Source organism: Pantherophis guttatus, chromosome 2 (genome assembly GCF_059756535.1).
Source record: "Pantherophis guttatus breed Tessera chromosome 2, ASM5975653v1, whole genome shotgun sequence".
Taxonomy (NCBI): domain Eukaryota; kingdom Metazoa; phylum Chordata; class Lepidosauria; order Squamata; family Colubridae; genus Pantherophis; species Pantherophis guttatus.
Window position 1 is genome coordinate 97,067,560 of NC_142064.1, and position 14,644 is coordinate 97,082,203.

Consider the following 14,644-nt stretch of genomic DNA (forward strand, 5'->3'; position numbering starts at 1 on the left):
ATTTGATGGTAGAATAATAAAAGTGTAAAGAACCCAACACCTTGGTCTTGTGATTGAAAACACCAGGCTAGAAACAGAGAGCCTGAGTTCTAGTCTTACCTTAGGCGTGAAAGCAGGCTGGGTATCTTTTAGTCCAGCCACTCTTCCTCGGCCCAGCCCACTTTATAGGGTAGTTGCTGTGGGGAAAATAGGAAGAAGTAACAGGTATGTTTACCACTTTGAGTTATTTATAAAAGTGAGATTTAAAAAATGAAAATATGCTGGACTCTGGAATATTCTAAAATGTCCATAACCTTGATACACACAGAAACTGCTGCTTAAATGGGGGCTTAATCTAACAGCCACGATAAATGCCAACCTTAGTTCACTAAGGTAGTTTTTTCTTGAACAGCTGCCAATGCAAAGTAAGTCCCATTATCATAGATACAAGTACAATATTCTTAGAGACCCACTCAGCTTTAAATACTGTATAGAGTAATAAAGAATATTTTAGAAGCATTGAGGAATGTTTAAAGGAATCCATAATCACAAAGAATGTGATTTAACATTATTTTTAACTTCCAAGAAATGAAAATAATTTGAAATAACAACAGTAGACTTAAAAGACTTATGTTGAATTTTAACACATTGAATACAAATTGATTAGAAACACTATCAAGGATAATACATAAACACTTCACTTTCTAGTACAAGATTTTACAAAAGGAAAACTATGAAACACCTAGATTTTGCAGTATTCAAAAGTATATATATACACACACACACATATATCAGACAGTCTAAAACGTACTTGCATTGTATTCAAGGTAAGCACCTTCGTTACACAGTGTATGTTACTGCAAAACAACCAAAAATACATTCAGACCCCTAAAACTATGTTAAACTATCACACACTTTAAAAGCACTTTGAGGTGCAAAGATGGTTTCATCTTCAAGATATGTAACCTTTCACAATAAAGAGCTCTTTGTTATGTTGTTCACACACTCTAAGCGACCTATTATACAGATAAATGCTTTCACATCATTAAAAAAGCCGTTAAAAAGTTTGCCCTTCATAACAATACTAGCTAATTATACATTAGCTATACAAGTAAGCTTTCAGACCATCCAATCAAAGTACAATACCAAGTATTGTATCCTTATGTAATATGTATAGCCCAATCCTAAACATGCTTACTTGGAAATAAACCCCAGAATATTCAATGGGGCTTTCTCCCAAGATTGCAATCTTTTTATTTTGTGACAGAGCTGAATAATTTCAAAGCGCTTTTTAAAAGTTGTTTAAGCCTCACAACACCCCTGTGAGGTAGGTATGGTACAAGTATTAAAAATAATCAAGCCTTTTTTTTAAGGTGTGTGGCAGAATCACACTGTAAGTGTTTGCCTCTTATACTCCATGCGTTCCTAAAATTATTGGCAACATGGGACAGAGGAAAAGAATTAAAGCAAAGTGCTGGGTAAATTGCTGCTCTGCCAACGAAGACAAGTAGTTTTGGAATGTTTATACAAATGGCTCGACTGACTGAACCTCTTGCCACACTTTAAACAAGCATATGGTTTCTCCCCAGTATGCACGCGAATGTGCTTTTTGCAGTCTGTTAGGGTCAGAAAAGTCTTGCAGCAAATTTTGCAGGCATATTTGCGAGCGCCTTCTACTACCAGGACATTGTGTTCAGATAAGGCCTTTTTACACTTTGAAAGAACATCAGCAGAGGCCCTGGTCAGCTGTGGTGGGCCAGGTTGGGAAGAATGCCCGTTTTCAAAAGAGGAAGTAGCCCCGTTCATTAGCAACTGAGAATTTGGAGCATTGTCTGACATTTGAGAGCTCCGAACAGAAGTCACAACAGGCATTTTGGGAGCTATGCGACGATACCCAGGAAAGCTGTTGGCGCCACCCCTTGAGCTCATTACCGCCCTTGACAAAGAGTGCAATCCAAGGCCAGATCTTGGAAAGTCCATCCCAAATTGCTCTGCTGTGCGGTAGCCAGAGGTTTGTACACAAGGAAGGCCCATGACATCCTGCATAGGCCTGACAAAATGCGAGTCTGTGCTGTCATTAAAAGGATTCTCCACATGAGAAACAGAAGCTGAAGAATGACTATTAGCAGGCCCAGATTCTGGGCTAATTAAATAAGAGGCATCACCATCCATTCTGCAGTCACTAGTTGTATTTGGAATGTTGTCCTCATGATTCTGGCTGGCACCAAAACTACTGGCTCGGCTCTTATTCAGAAAGTTTGAAATACTGAAAGTGGACTTATGTTCTATGTTATTTCCTACCTCCATAATATGAATGTCCCCCACTCTATCAGTACTAGACTGTGGGTCAGAAAAACTACGATCGCTGCTTTCAGGGCTCAGTTCTATTTTTTCAGCATTTACTCCTCCACCCTCCACTTCAACTGATTCACTTCCCTCTGCTTGAGAAGTGACATCACTCACTTCATCCTGGGGTTCTGGAGAACTCAAAGGTTCAGATTTCACCACTACTCTCATGTGTTCTTTTTCACTTAGTCCAACCTCAGGATTCTCACATTGAAAATTGTTTTTTTGGGAAGTGGTGTCTTGATCAAAACTAGTTTCAACTTGAGTCGCCTGTGATGCCATAGACATTTGAGAAATAGTTCCCCCACTGTTGTCAGACTGGCTGGGCACTTGAGCATCTTCCTGGGCACCAAAGGATTGATCAAACATAACGGTATTATCTTCCTGGTGATCACTCACACCATCAGTCTTAGAATTGTCCACGATTTTTAAGGAGTCTGGGGAAAAAAATTCATCTCGTGAATGAACCACAGTCTGTGCGCTTTCAGGAGTAACATCTGACATGATAGAATCATCCATGGAAGGCCTAATGCGTTGTCTAGCCCTTTCTTCAGAAGACTGTTTACGTTTGTGGAGACGCCGTATCGGAAAAGCACTTCGTTGTTCAATGTTACTTCTGACTGACGAGCTCATAGAATTTGCCTGCTCTTCTGTGCTTTGGGTAGAATTTAATGCAGAGCTCACTATACTTAACCCAAGCTGCTGAAGCATGAAAGACCGCTGCATGCGTGCATTCTGCTCTTGAACTCTATCACTTGGTGGAGACATGGGTAATGTCCTTGTAGTGAGATAGTGTTTGCATGCTTTTACCACAGAGTTCAAATGGAGGTGAGAAGCTGCTAGCAACACATCCATAACATTGCTCTCTCCAAGCATGAGGGTAGAGGTGTACATCATATCAATGAGAGCAGCAAAAGCTTCAGCTGTCACTACTTCACTGTCTAACTGGATCATATTCATAGTCTGATCTCCTTCTGCTACAGTGAAGAGAGCTCGGAAGTGTGTGCTGCATGCTGCCAAAACAGAACGATGTGCTTTGAAGTGCCTATTTCCAACCACAATGACACAATCACAAAGTTGACCATGAAGCCGTTGATAGTTCAACTGCTGGAAGATTTGCTCGAAGTGCCCTGGAAAATCCATGATCCTACAAAAGAAAATAAAACATGCTTTAAAAAGGTAAGAATATAAACATCTTGGTATTTTATCCGCCCCACTAAAGAAATAAAGTTTTAAAAACAAAAGGGGTCCTATTATAGTAGTTTCCAAAACCTTTTAGACTGGGAATACCTTTGGAATTACTCTCACAAAATACTTGCTACAATGGTGTGCTGAATAAAAGGCACTCACTTACCAGAAGACAAGCTGGCAAGTTTATTCATCAGGACTATCAGCATCTACAAATGTTGTCTATCCTCTCCTAACATAAATTGTTTTTTAGGTATATGGACTCGAAGAAAGCTCTATATTACAGTCATCAATTGTTTTTGATTTTAAGATCTCAAGTTCTATATGAAACCTACAACCATTTTTGGAAATACAAATTATGGATGATATTGTTATCCTACAGGACAGGATCTTCTCATTTATTTAATATATTGCACTTTCAATTATGAAAGTCTCTTTGACAATACAGGTAAAAAAATATGTCAGCCCCCCAAAATAAGTCCTAGTGCTTATTTTGGACCCCAAAATAAGGAAACAGGGAAACACAGTAATTCAGATACTTTGGTATTTGGGGCTTTGGTATTTTGGGATATAAATGAATAGAGCAATTTTTAAAACTTGGTTTACAAGAAAACATCTTTACCTAAAGAAAGTTATCAGAACATCTTTTAATGCCAGCTGAAACTTCTTTCATGCAAATTAGTCTATTTTAAATAGGAAAACTTGCCTATTCCTGAAAAATATCCCTAGTAGCACAAGTCCATCAAAACCCTGGTTAGTGAAAATACAATCTAGTCCTTGGTCTAGACTGTCATTACTTATTATTAATAAAAAAAATAACTTCCAAGACAAATATGAGATTCTTTTATGGAAAGAGAGAAACAATAATTTAGTGCAATTTTGCCATTTTTCCCGGCCAGCAAGCTGACCATAGAACTTGCTTATCTAGAAATATGGCACATAATTTGTTATCTTAGAAAAGTCCTACAGCAAGAAAAATGGCAGAGCTAGAATTCGATCTATAGTCTTGTTTGAATCTAAATGCAATAGTCACATTTTGGAATTAGGGTCAAGTAAACTATGTTAAGACTCTATACATGTTTTCTGAGACTTTCTATAAAAATGCCCTAAATAGAACAATATGAAAAAATAGTTTAATTATGCAGCACAGTTTTTATAAATAAAGCTCTGGTTTAGTCTCAAACATGTCCATTTAAAACCATCAACCAGACTAAAAGGGGATGGGGGGGGGTAATCCACCTAGGTCAGGGCCCAGCCTGGCACAGGGTAACTGTCTGGAGGGTGCAGGACGAGGGATTGGGGATGTCATCAGCACGGTGGATGGGAGGGGCAGATATGGCGGGAGCAGAGGACCTTATCTTGTGCCGGGGGTGCGCACTCGCTACTTGAGAGCGATTGCACGCCCCGGTCCTCAAGGGTCCCCTCGGATACTAGGTGGCTCAGATACTCAGGACCTGGGCCTCCGGCTGATGCTGTGCAACGCCAGGTCCGTGGTAAATAAGGCCCCCCTCATTTACGATCTTATTCAAGAGGGGGGAGCGGACCTGGCGGGTATTACGGAGACCTGGTTGGGCCCGGAGGGAGGGGTCCCTCTGGTTGAGATGTGTCCACCAGGCTTCAGAGCATTCCATCAGCCAAGGGCCCAGGGGAGGGGCGGGGGGGTGGCGGTTATTATTAACGAAGGTCTGGGTCCGAGGGAGACCACTGTGCCACAGATTGCCGGATGTGAGTCCCTCTTTGTGAGATGGGGTCATGGGGTTCAGATGGGCTTGCTGCTTACGTACCTGGCTCCCTGCCGCGTGGCAACGGCCCTGCCCGAGCTACTCGACGTGATAGCCACGGTGGCAGTTGATACACCCAGGCTTATGGTCATGGGTGATTTCAATCTGCCGTCCGTTGGTGAAACGTCAGAGATGGCTCGGGAGTTCATGGCTTCCATGACGGCCATGGACCTGACCCAGTTAGTTCATGGCCCCACTCACAGGGGGGGACACACGCTAGACCTGATTTTTGTCTCTGGCCAGTGGTTGAGTGGTCTTATTATAGGGGATATAGACATGAAACCCTTGTCATGGTCAGATCACTCACTCCTTCGTCTGGACCTTTGAACTACTACACCCCGCCGCAGGGAGGCGGACCCAATTAGATGGATCCGCCCCAGGCGCCTGATGGATCCTGATAGGTTCCAGACGGAGCTTGGGCCAATTCCTGAAGATCTGGCACACGACTCGGCCTCTGACCTGGTAGCTGCCTGGGATCGGGCGGCTGGTGGGGCCTTGGATCGAGTCGTGCCTTTGCGGCCTCTGACCCGGTGTCGATCCCTCGCGGCTCCTTGGTTCACCGAGGAGCTGAGGGAGATGAAACGCCGGAAAAGACGCCTAGAGAGCGGTTGGAGGGCCAGTCTCGCTGAATCTGACCGAACACTGGTAAGGTCGCATATTAAGACCTACCTAGTGGCGATAAAGACGGCAAAGTTTAACTACTTTTCCGCCTCTATTGCATCATCAGGGAATTGTCCGGCCGCCCTGTTCAGGGTAACCCGCTCCCTGCTCCATCCGGGAGCGCGGGAGGATCCCTTGGAAGGCAGGGCGGAGGATTTCGGACAATACCTGTATGACAAAATCGCTCAGATCCAGGGGGATTTGGACTCTGACTGGGTAGATCAGGGCAGGGTGACGAGGAATAGTCTTGAGAATGTTACCTGGGAGGAGTTTGATGCTGTGACTCCGGATGATGTGGACAGGATTTTGGGGAGACTTAGTGCGGCCACATGTTTACTGGACCCGTGTCCCTCCTGGTTGGTACTGGCCTCCCAGGAGGTTACACGAGGCTGGCTCCAGGGTGTTATCAACGCTTCGTTGAGTGAGGGTCACTTCCCCACCGCCTTGAAAGAAGCGGTGGTGAGGCCTCTCCTCAAGAAGCCGTCCCTGGATCCGGCAATATTGGCCAACTGTCGCGCGACAGTTTCCACAATTCTTGGAGGAAACATCCTATCTAGATCCGTTCCAGTCGGGTTTCAGGCCTGGACACAGCACGGAAACGGCATTGGTCGCGTTGGTTGATGATCTCTGGAGGGCTCGGGACAGGGGTTGTTCCTCTGTTCTGGTCCTGTTAGACCTCTCAGCGGCTTTTGATACCATCGACCATGGTATCATGCTGCACCGGTTGGAAGAGTTGGGCATGGGGGGCACCGTATTACAGTGGTTCTCCTCCTTTCTCTCCGACCGGTCGCAGTTCGTGTTGGCAGGGGGGCAGAGGTCGACCTCAAGGCCTCTTATATGTGGGGTGCCTCAGGGGTCGGTCCTCTCGCCCCTCCTGTTCAACATTTATGTGAAGCCGCTGGGCGAGATCATCCGTGGCTTTGGGGTGAGATACCACCAGTACGCTGATGACACCCAGCTGTACATCTCCACCCCAGGCCACCCCAACGATGCCCTTGAAGTGATGTCCCAGTGCCTGGAGGCTGTGCGGATCTGGATGGGGAGGAACAGGCTCAGGCTCAACCCTTCCAAGACTGAGTGGCTGTGGCTCCCGGCATCCCGATATAGTCAGTTGACTCCATCACTGACTATTGGGGGCGAGTCGTTGGCCCCCACAGAGAGGGCTCGCAATCTGGGAGTCCTCCTGGATAGGCAGCTGTCCTTGGAGGAACATCTGACGGCTGTAACCAGGGGGACCTTTTGTCAGGTTCGCCTGATCCGCCAGTTGCGGCCCTTTCTTGATCGGGATTCCCTGTGCACAGTCACTCATGCCCTCGTCACCTCTCGCCTTGACTACTGCAACGCTCTCTACATGGGGCTCCCCTTGAGGAGCACCCGGAGGCTCCAACTGGTCCAGAATGCAGCAGCGCGGGTAGTGACGGGAGCAGCCTGGCGCTCCCATGTAACACCGCTCCTGCGCGAGCTGCACTGGCTCCCAGTGGTCTTCCGGGTGCGCTTCAAGGTGTTGGTTATCACCTTTAAAGCGCTCCATGGCATAGGGCCTAGCTATCTTCGAGACCGCCTGCTGCCACCGACGATCTCCCATCGACCCGTGCGCTCCCACAGAGAGGGCCTCCTCGGGGTGCCATCAGCCAAACAGTGCAGGCTGGTGACCCCCAGGGGGAGGGCCTTCTCTGTGGGGGCACCTACTCTCTGGAATCAATTGCCTCCAGAGATAAGGAGAATCCAAGACCCCGGTGCCTTCCGCCGTGCCCTTAAAACCTTCCTTTTCCAGCAAGCCGGGCTGGCCTAATTTTTTAAGTGTTTTTAAGTGTTTTGTTTATTGTTTTTAATTAATGGGGCCAAATTTATATATGTATATTTTAACTGTATTTTAATATTTGTACTTGATGTTTTTACTTGGCTGTTCACCGCCCTGAGTCCTCAGGGAGAAGGGCGGTATACAAATTCAAAATAAAATAAAATAAAATAAAATAAAACAATTTTAGCTTGAAGCTTTGGAGCTTTTTCAAATATTGTATTCAGCAAGCTAGACTAAAGTTCTGGCCCCTTTTAAGGCAGTTGTTTTTGTAGTTATTTACACTTCACAATCAAGTTCTGGTATATATAATCAGCATCTACTTCTGTGTTCGTGATGATACACAGGCGTATCTCTTGATTAATGAGCATTAAAGTCAAGTTCTTAAAATATTGTTGTTCTTCCCTAAAGTCATTTTATGCTAAGGTATAAAAATAGAGCAAGTCCATAACGCTTTTGCAGTTGCCGCAAACTATTGTGTGTTGGATGGTTGAAACCAGGAACAGAAATCTAGTGGTTGTTTTGTTTTTTTAAAAAAAAAAACATATTCCTTTTAGTATATTAAAGAACTGGATATATCCTATTCATTTCAATGTTCTTCCTGGCCCAGCAAGTATCTTATAATCTGTACAGAAGTTTTGTGCAATTTCCATTGCTATATTCATTTTGGCTTCTCCCTCTTTTATCCGTTTTAGCAGCTTTGAACTGATTATTTGCAGAGAATTATTCCCATTGCTCTCTTAGTTTGAGCTTTTTCATTTGTTTTTCTCTTCTCCCTCCTTTTCTGTGTTATTGGACTATATACCCCTGTATAAAATCAGACAAAGGGCCATAGATGGCTCCTGGTGTAATAAGCTAGAAATCCAAATGATTAAACATATTCTGTGAATACAGTTAAATAGCTAAGACAGATAACAGATTTGTTCGTGACTTTCAAAAATGCAATAAATAAAATTAGTAATTCTACATCTCAAAAGCTCATTAAAAAAGATCAGAAAAGCAAATTTTAGTCTCTTATTTTATATACATATATAAAATGTAAGGGATTTTTATTTACAATATTTGATTGACTCACTTACAAATCAAATACTACTACTAAAAAATTATTGAATAATTTTCTGCTCCATACTTTTAAAGAAGTGAATACCAAGAGATTGGAATGACTCATTTCCAACTTTCCAACACACTGAGGATCACAGGGTTAATTCTTCTACTTTACAGGGCAGTTGGAGCTGCATGAAATACTTAATAAGCTATGTTTGAGCTGGCTAATATAAGAAGCTCCATCATTTCTGGAATATGACAAATATAATGGAGAACCAAACTCACTTGTTTAATTGTTAACTTGAATGGGGAATTTTGGTGAGTATGGCAATATGTTTCTTGCCTATGGTAGGCTATATTCGCAAAAAATGTTAAATACAAAGGGATAGAGCAGATAGATCAAAAACTTGAAGAGGCGTCCCATTCTAAGTAGCTTGCTATAAGGTTTTGTACTGCATTTGGAAAAAAATAGAATTATTACTTCCGAGAAGAGAAGAGGATTTTTAAAATCAGTAGTTTGATCTATGGCAAATTAATAAGATGCATAAAGGTAACCTAGGTAAGAAACCTACTCTTATATGTGTAGGCTTCCACATATCAGGATGGGCTTCTTAAAAAGGTGTTAGTTTTAAATGCATTATATCATTGATGAAATTATTTTAAATAAAATAGATTTCCATCATAAACATGCTAAATCCATATTTAATTAATTATAGAATTCTTTTGCACATGTGAAAATCCTATTTCCAACAATAGCCAGCCAGATATCTTCAAGAGGCACTTCAAAATACTCTGCTACAGTGTGTCATTCCTTATTTCTCATGTGCTATTGGCAGTGATGGCAAAAGATGCAAAATTGATACATCCATAAGTTCTTGTGGTGTTGTGATGCTTTATTTTGTGGGGAGGTTGTGCAAAAAGATTCAATATTCAGGACTAGGAAACTGGTTGCATTTTCTCACCTTTGGCTTCCACTGCGTATTTATCTCATACGTTATCTAAATGCTATAAATATTTAATAAGCGACCTGCCACAAATATAGCACCATTCCTTTTTCTTATATACTGTCTTAATGTCTATTTGAGATAGAATAATTTAGGATGGTTATATGACTGTGGTGCCCACACTTTTCTTGAATAGTTAATATTGTTTTCAATCTGAGTTTGACGTTACAGTTCTAACACAAAGCAGGATAAAGAGCAAGTAATTATTGTTTCATGGTCCTATTTAGTCACCTCTAACTTTCAGAAAGGGATGCTTTTTAATATTCCTTCCAAGTATATGTTTTAATTTATTTCATTAACAATTCAACAGTTTCAAAGGTTTACAAAACTATCTCCTCATGGACTAGTGGTTCTTATAATGTGCTATATATAATTATTACTTTGGCCACCTAATGAGAAGGAAGGACTCACTGGAGAAGAGCCTAATGCTGGGAAAGATTGAGGGCAAAAGAAGAAGGGGACAGAGAATGAGGTGGCTGGATGGAGTCACTAAAGCAGTAGGCGTGAGCTTAAATGGACTCCAGAAGATGGTAGAGGACAGGAAGGCCTGGAGGAACGTTGTCCATGGAGTCACTATGGGTCGGACACGACTTCGCAACTAACAACAACAAATAAATAATTATTACTCTATTTTGATCTCAGAAAAGTAAGTACTAACAAGTATGTACTAACAGAGGAAAATATTTAATTGCATTTGTCTAAATATAGTGAAATCTACCGCCCAAAACATACTTTTATCCCACAAAAATATACAATTTATTAGCACATAGCAATCCTCCTGAAGCATATTTTTCAAAATTAATGTAAACTATTGCCTTTTAGTATATGTGATTATTCTGAGGGAATAGAATTCAAGATAAAGTTGTATCTTGAGCTTCTATAAAAGCATGGGTGTTTTGTGGACTTCTAGCGCTTTAAATAAAAAAAGATACATAATTAAGGAACAGCAGAAATGTTATGGTAAAACACTCTGCCGTATGTAGAAAAATCCCAGGTATAATCGAAGCACATGCAGATAGAAAGATGATTTGTCTGAAACTCTAAACAATTGTTGTCCATTGGTATAGACAACATTGGTCTAATACAATTATACAGACCAATAGGCTAATCTAACAGAAGGCTCTTTATCTCCCTGTCACTTTACTTTCTACTGTTATTTCTATCTAATTATAATATGAATATAGCAGAGAAAAAATGCACTACATAAGAATAATTCAGAGGGATTTTTGTATGACCAACCTTAATAACAGTTGGTGTTTTTTTCCCAAAAAATTAAAACACAAGTATTAACTAACAGATTTAACATTCCTTTCAGTTATCTCTGGTACTGGGAATACCACAAGTTTAGCGCCATGCAGGTTACCCACTGAAAAGAGGCAGACATGGAAACTTCTAAACTATGTTTTAGAATTTTATTAGACAAAAACTGTGGCCATTGGAACAGTAGCATCATTTACATCCAGTTGTTTCCTATCTTTCCCAAATATAAGATCTGAGTGAGAAGTTATCTAAACAAGAAAATTAATTTGAATATCCAAAACTGTAACTGATAATTAACCTGAACTAGACTGACTTGTTGGTATTTTTACATAGAACCAAATCAAATCTCAAAATAAATATTTAATAAATACTATCTAAAGAATGCCATTTGCCTCGAAGGCTAAGGGGCGATTCAGAGCAGATTTGAAGGCAAGGAAGCTGGGGGGTGGGAAGGTAAAGAGCCAAACCTCCTCAGAAAATAACCCGCAACATTTAAAATAACTAAAAATGTTAACCTATATATTTATTCTGGAAGTGTGGAAGTTCCAATTTAAAAAAAAATCCTGTCAAATATATCTATCTTTCAATCCAGGATACCAAGGAAATTAATCTCTACTGTTGGATAGGTTCCTATAGGAAGAACAGCTTTAGAGTTTTAGGGACAGACGAGATAAAAAAAAAAGATACTCAAGTATCTGGACTTTTTCCTACCTCAGAAAAGAGAAAAGGCCCAAACCAAATTAAACTTAGCAACCGAAATAGGTATTTGGAAGGGAGGAGTCAAGAGCAAAAATTCACACATACACAAAAACACCAAAGCGGGGCTCTTCAGGCCCCAACAGAAGTTTCCAACCGGCCAAGCAAAGCAGCGCCCTTTGGAAACCCGCTTCTTCAGGGGGGCGCGAGAGCTGAATGACCCCTTTCAGAGCACCAGAGTCAACAGGGGAGGCCCCTCTCTGGCTTCCCCAAAGCAACAGGCCCATAATAAAGTCTTTAGACGGCAAGTGAACACGCCCCCCGCCCCCCCCCCACTGCCGCCACCTCTCCAAGCCCGGCGATGTTCCTCCTCAGGCCACTCACCAGTCCATGCCCCGCCCTCGCCGGGAACCCAGGAAGGGGGGAAGGGGGCGTGGCGGCGGCGGCAGCAGCAGCAACAACCTCGCGCTCTCTTTTCGTTGACAGCCTCGTCAACGTCTACGAGAGATTCACGCCGCCCCCTCGGACCACCAAGGAGCATGCGTACCTCACTCTTGAAGCCCCCCCCCCGGACAAGTAGGGAGACCCGGCCGCACTGGGAAGAATCAGGCGGCCGACCCCCCCCCCCACCCTCCGCCTCCACCAATCACCCGGAGGAATGCCTCCGCGCGCGGATCACGACCGGCTCCTTCGCTCAAGCCCAAGGCGGAGAAGCGCGCGCTCTCGAGAGCTCAGCGAAGCCCACCTCCCTCCCATCCCCGCTCCCACCCCCACCCCTCCAACCGCCACAAGCATCGTCTCGCCTTCCACTGCCCCTAACGCGCCCCTCACAGCCAATCGCAGCGCAGCGCGCCCGCTGTCGTCTGCCACGCCCCTTCCTCGCGCGCGCCCTACATAGACTCGCATGTCATTGCCCAATCACAGTTCAGCGCGCGCCCAATATTTGGTCGTCCCTTTAACTGTCGTGCTCACGGCCTCACCTGCGCTGGAAAAAAATAAGGCAACGATCGTCCCCTCCCGTCCCGAACTCCGTATCTCCGGGAGGGAGGGGCACCCGTTGTTCTCTACTCCGGTGGCGTCCGTTTGTCCTTCCTTCCGTTCCTTAGGGGGCGGACTCACTCGCTGCCAGTCTCCGCCTTTTCCCAAACTGTGGCGGTACTCCAGACGGAAGTGACGTCACTCAAGTGATCGCCCACTCGCGGCTCGCAAAATCCGATCTGGAGACGCTGGAATTTCAACAATCGGAGTGGGACGTTCGGCGCGCGCTCGGTCCTTGGCCAATGCGGAAGCCGGGATTGCTGCTAACAAAAGCTTCTTGGTAGTTGCGGATGGAAAGTCTATAAGTGACTTAGCACTAAACCAGAAATTTCAGAGACCTGCACCATTCCGTGTGTTTTCCTAAATTGGGAAATATACTGGAAGGAGAAAAAGGAAGAATAACGAATTCTCCCAAGTGCTTTCGCATATATATTTTATAAAACCCAGTACATATTAGGCATTAAAGCAAAGATATTAAAGATAATTGTTGCCTGTATATATGATTCATAATTCTAAGTAGGCATGCATCGGATCTTTCTGGACATCCCAATAAATTTACCAAGAAAAAAATCACACCATGCAATTCACTTGAATCATTATAATCAATTTTTGATTATATCTTTAGTTTGTGCTTGTTTTTTTATGATCCTTGCCATCGCCCTGCTAATAGCCCTCATTTCTGGAAACTGCAATAGGATTCACGCAGATCGCTTAAGCGTGCCTTAAAGGCAGGAAATACTTATCGTACGTTTTCCATGGGATGGAAAATAATAAACCATTCCTGAAAATCAAATGGTTTTCTCTTCCCATCAGTCTGCTAAAAATAACTTTTCATATCGGTCCAGTTGAGTCCACTGGGATTTTTTTTGGAATTAAAAAATGATCGAAGTCTTTTTCTATACTTAGAGGAAATTACACCTATTACATTATTTATGTTGCATAATTTGTTCTTCACCTTATTAAAAGCAAGGGATAAAAACAAGAGGCACGCTTGGATTGTGTAAAATGAGACCTTAAGTGAGGAATAAAACTTCTTTCAGGTAGGTAACTGACTTCTCAATATTTGAGCACTGCCCATACAGTTTTAAGCAAGTCCTTGAATCCAAAACACTGGTCATGAAAGAAAAAAAAAATCGAACAGTCCCAGGAAATAAAATATCATATCCTTTGAGTTAAGGAAATAGCCGAAGAAAGAATGACTGTTACAGCTTACTCTGCAAAACTAGAAAGAGTGGAAATTGAATTCGCAGCAGTTTCCTAGAATTCTTCCTTGGATTGTGTATGAAAAAAAAAAAAATCAAGCCGCGTTTCTAGAAAGGAGATTCTAATTAGAGAAATACAATACAATACAATGCAAAACAATACAATTCTTTATTGGCCAAGTGTGATTGGACATACAAGGAATTTGTCTTTGGTGCGTATGCTCTCAGTGTACATAATAAGAAAAGATACATTCTTTAAGAATCATAAGGTACAACACTTAAGGATAGTCATGGAGTACAAATAAGCAATCGAATCATACTAGGAAACAATATAAATCGTAAGGATATAGCAACAAGTTACAGTCGTACAGTCATAAGTGGAAGGAGATGAGAAGAACGATGAGAAGATTAATAATAATCGTAATAGAGAAATAAACATGCTAAAAGTGGGCAATGGGACAAGTCATGTGATGGCCAGGAAAACTCCACGGACGTGCTGCTGAAATCACTAGCAGGCAAACTCAATTTGGTTTTTCTCCTTCCCAGGAGCAAGTGGAACACGCCTCCCCCGCCTGCTCAGATCCTCTTCCTCGCCTGTAGGTGGCGAGCGAGGCTTAATTGAAGGGAGCGAATGCCTAGGAAAGGAGG

At 42.8% G+C, this 14,644-nt stretch overlaps 1 protein-coding gene across 2 annotated transcripts; it reads right to left on the minus strand.

The window, feature by feature from the left end:
* Positions 1-598: 598 nt before the first annotated feature.
* ZBTB5 (zinc finger and BTB domain containing 5) lies at positions 599-12,944 on the minus strand. Of its 2 annotated transcripts, none has more exons than XM_034410767.3 (2): positions 12,737-12,944; positions 599-3,472 (listed from the first exon to the last, which is right to left on the minus strand). In XM_034410767.3, the coding sequence occupies exon 2, from the start codon at positions 3,466-3,468 to the stop codon at positions 1,441-1,443; it is 2,028 nt and encodes a 675-aa protein (XP_034266658.1). In that variant the 5' UTR covers positions 3,469-3,472; positions 12,737-12,944; the 3' UTR covers positions 599-1,440. The 2 variants fall into 2 exon arrangements, with proteins under 2 accessions (XP_034266658.1, XP_034266657.1); XM_034410766.3 differs by lacking the exon at positions 12,737-12,944 and adding an exon at positions 12,141-12,540.
* Positions 12,945-14,644: the final 1,700 nt, after the last annotated feature.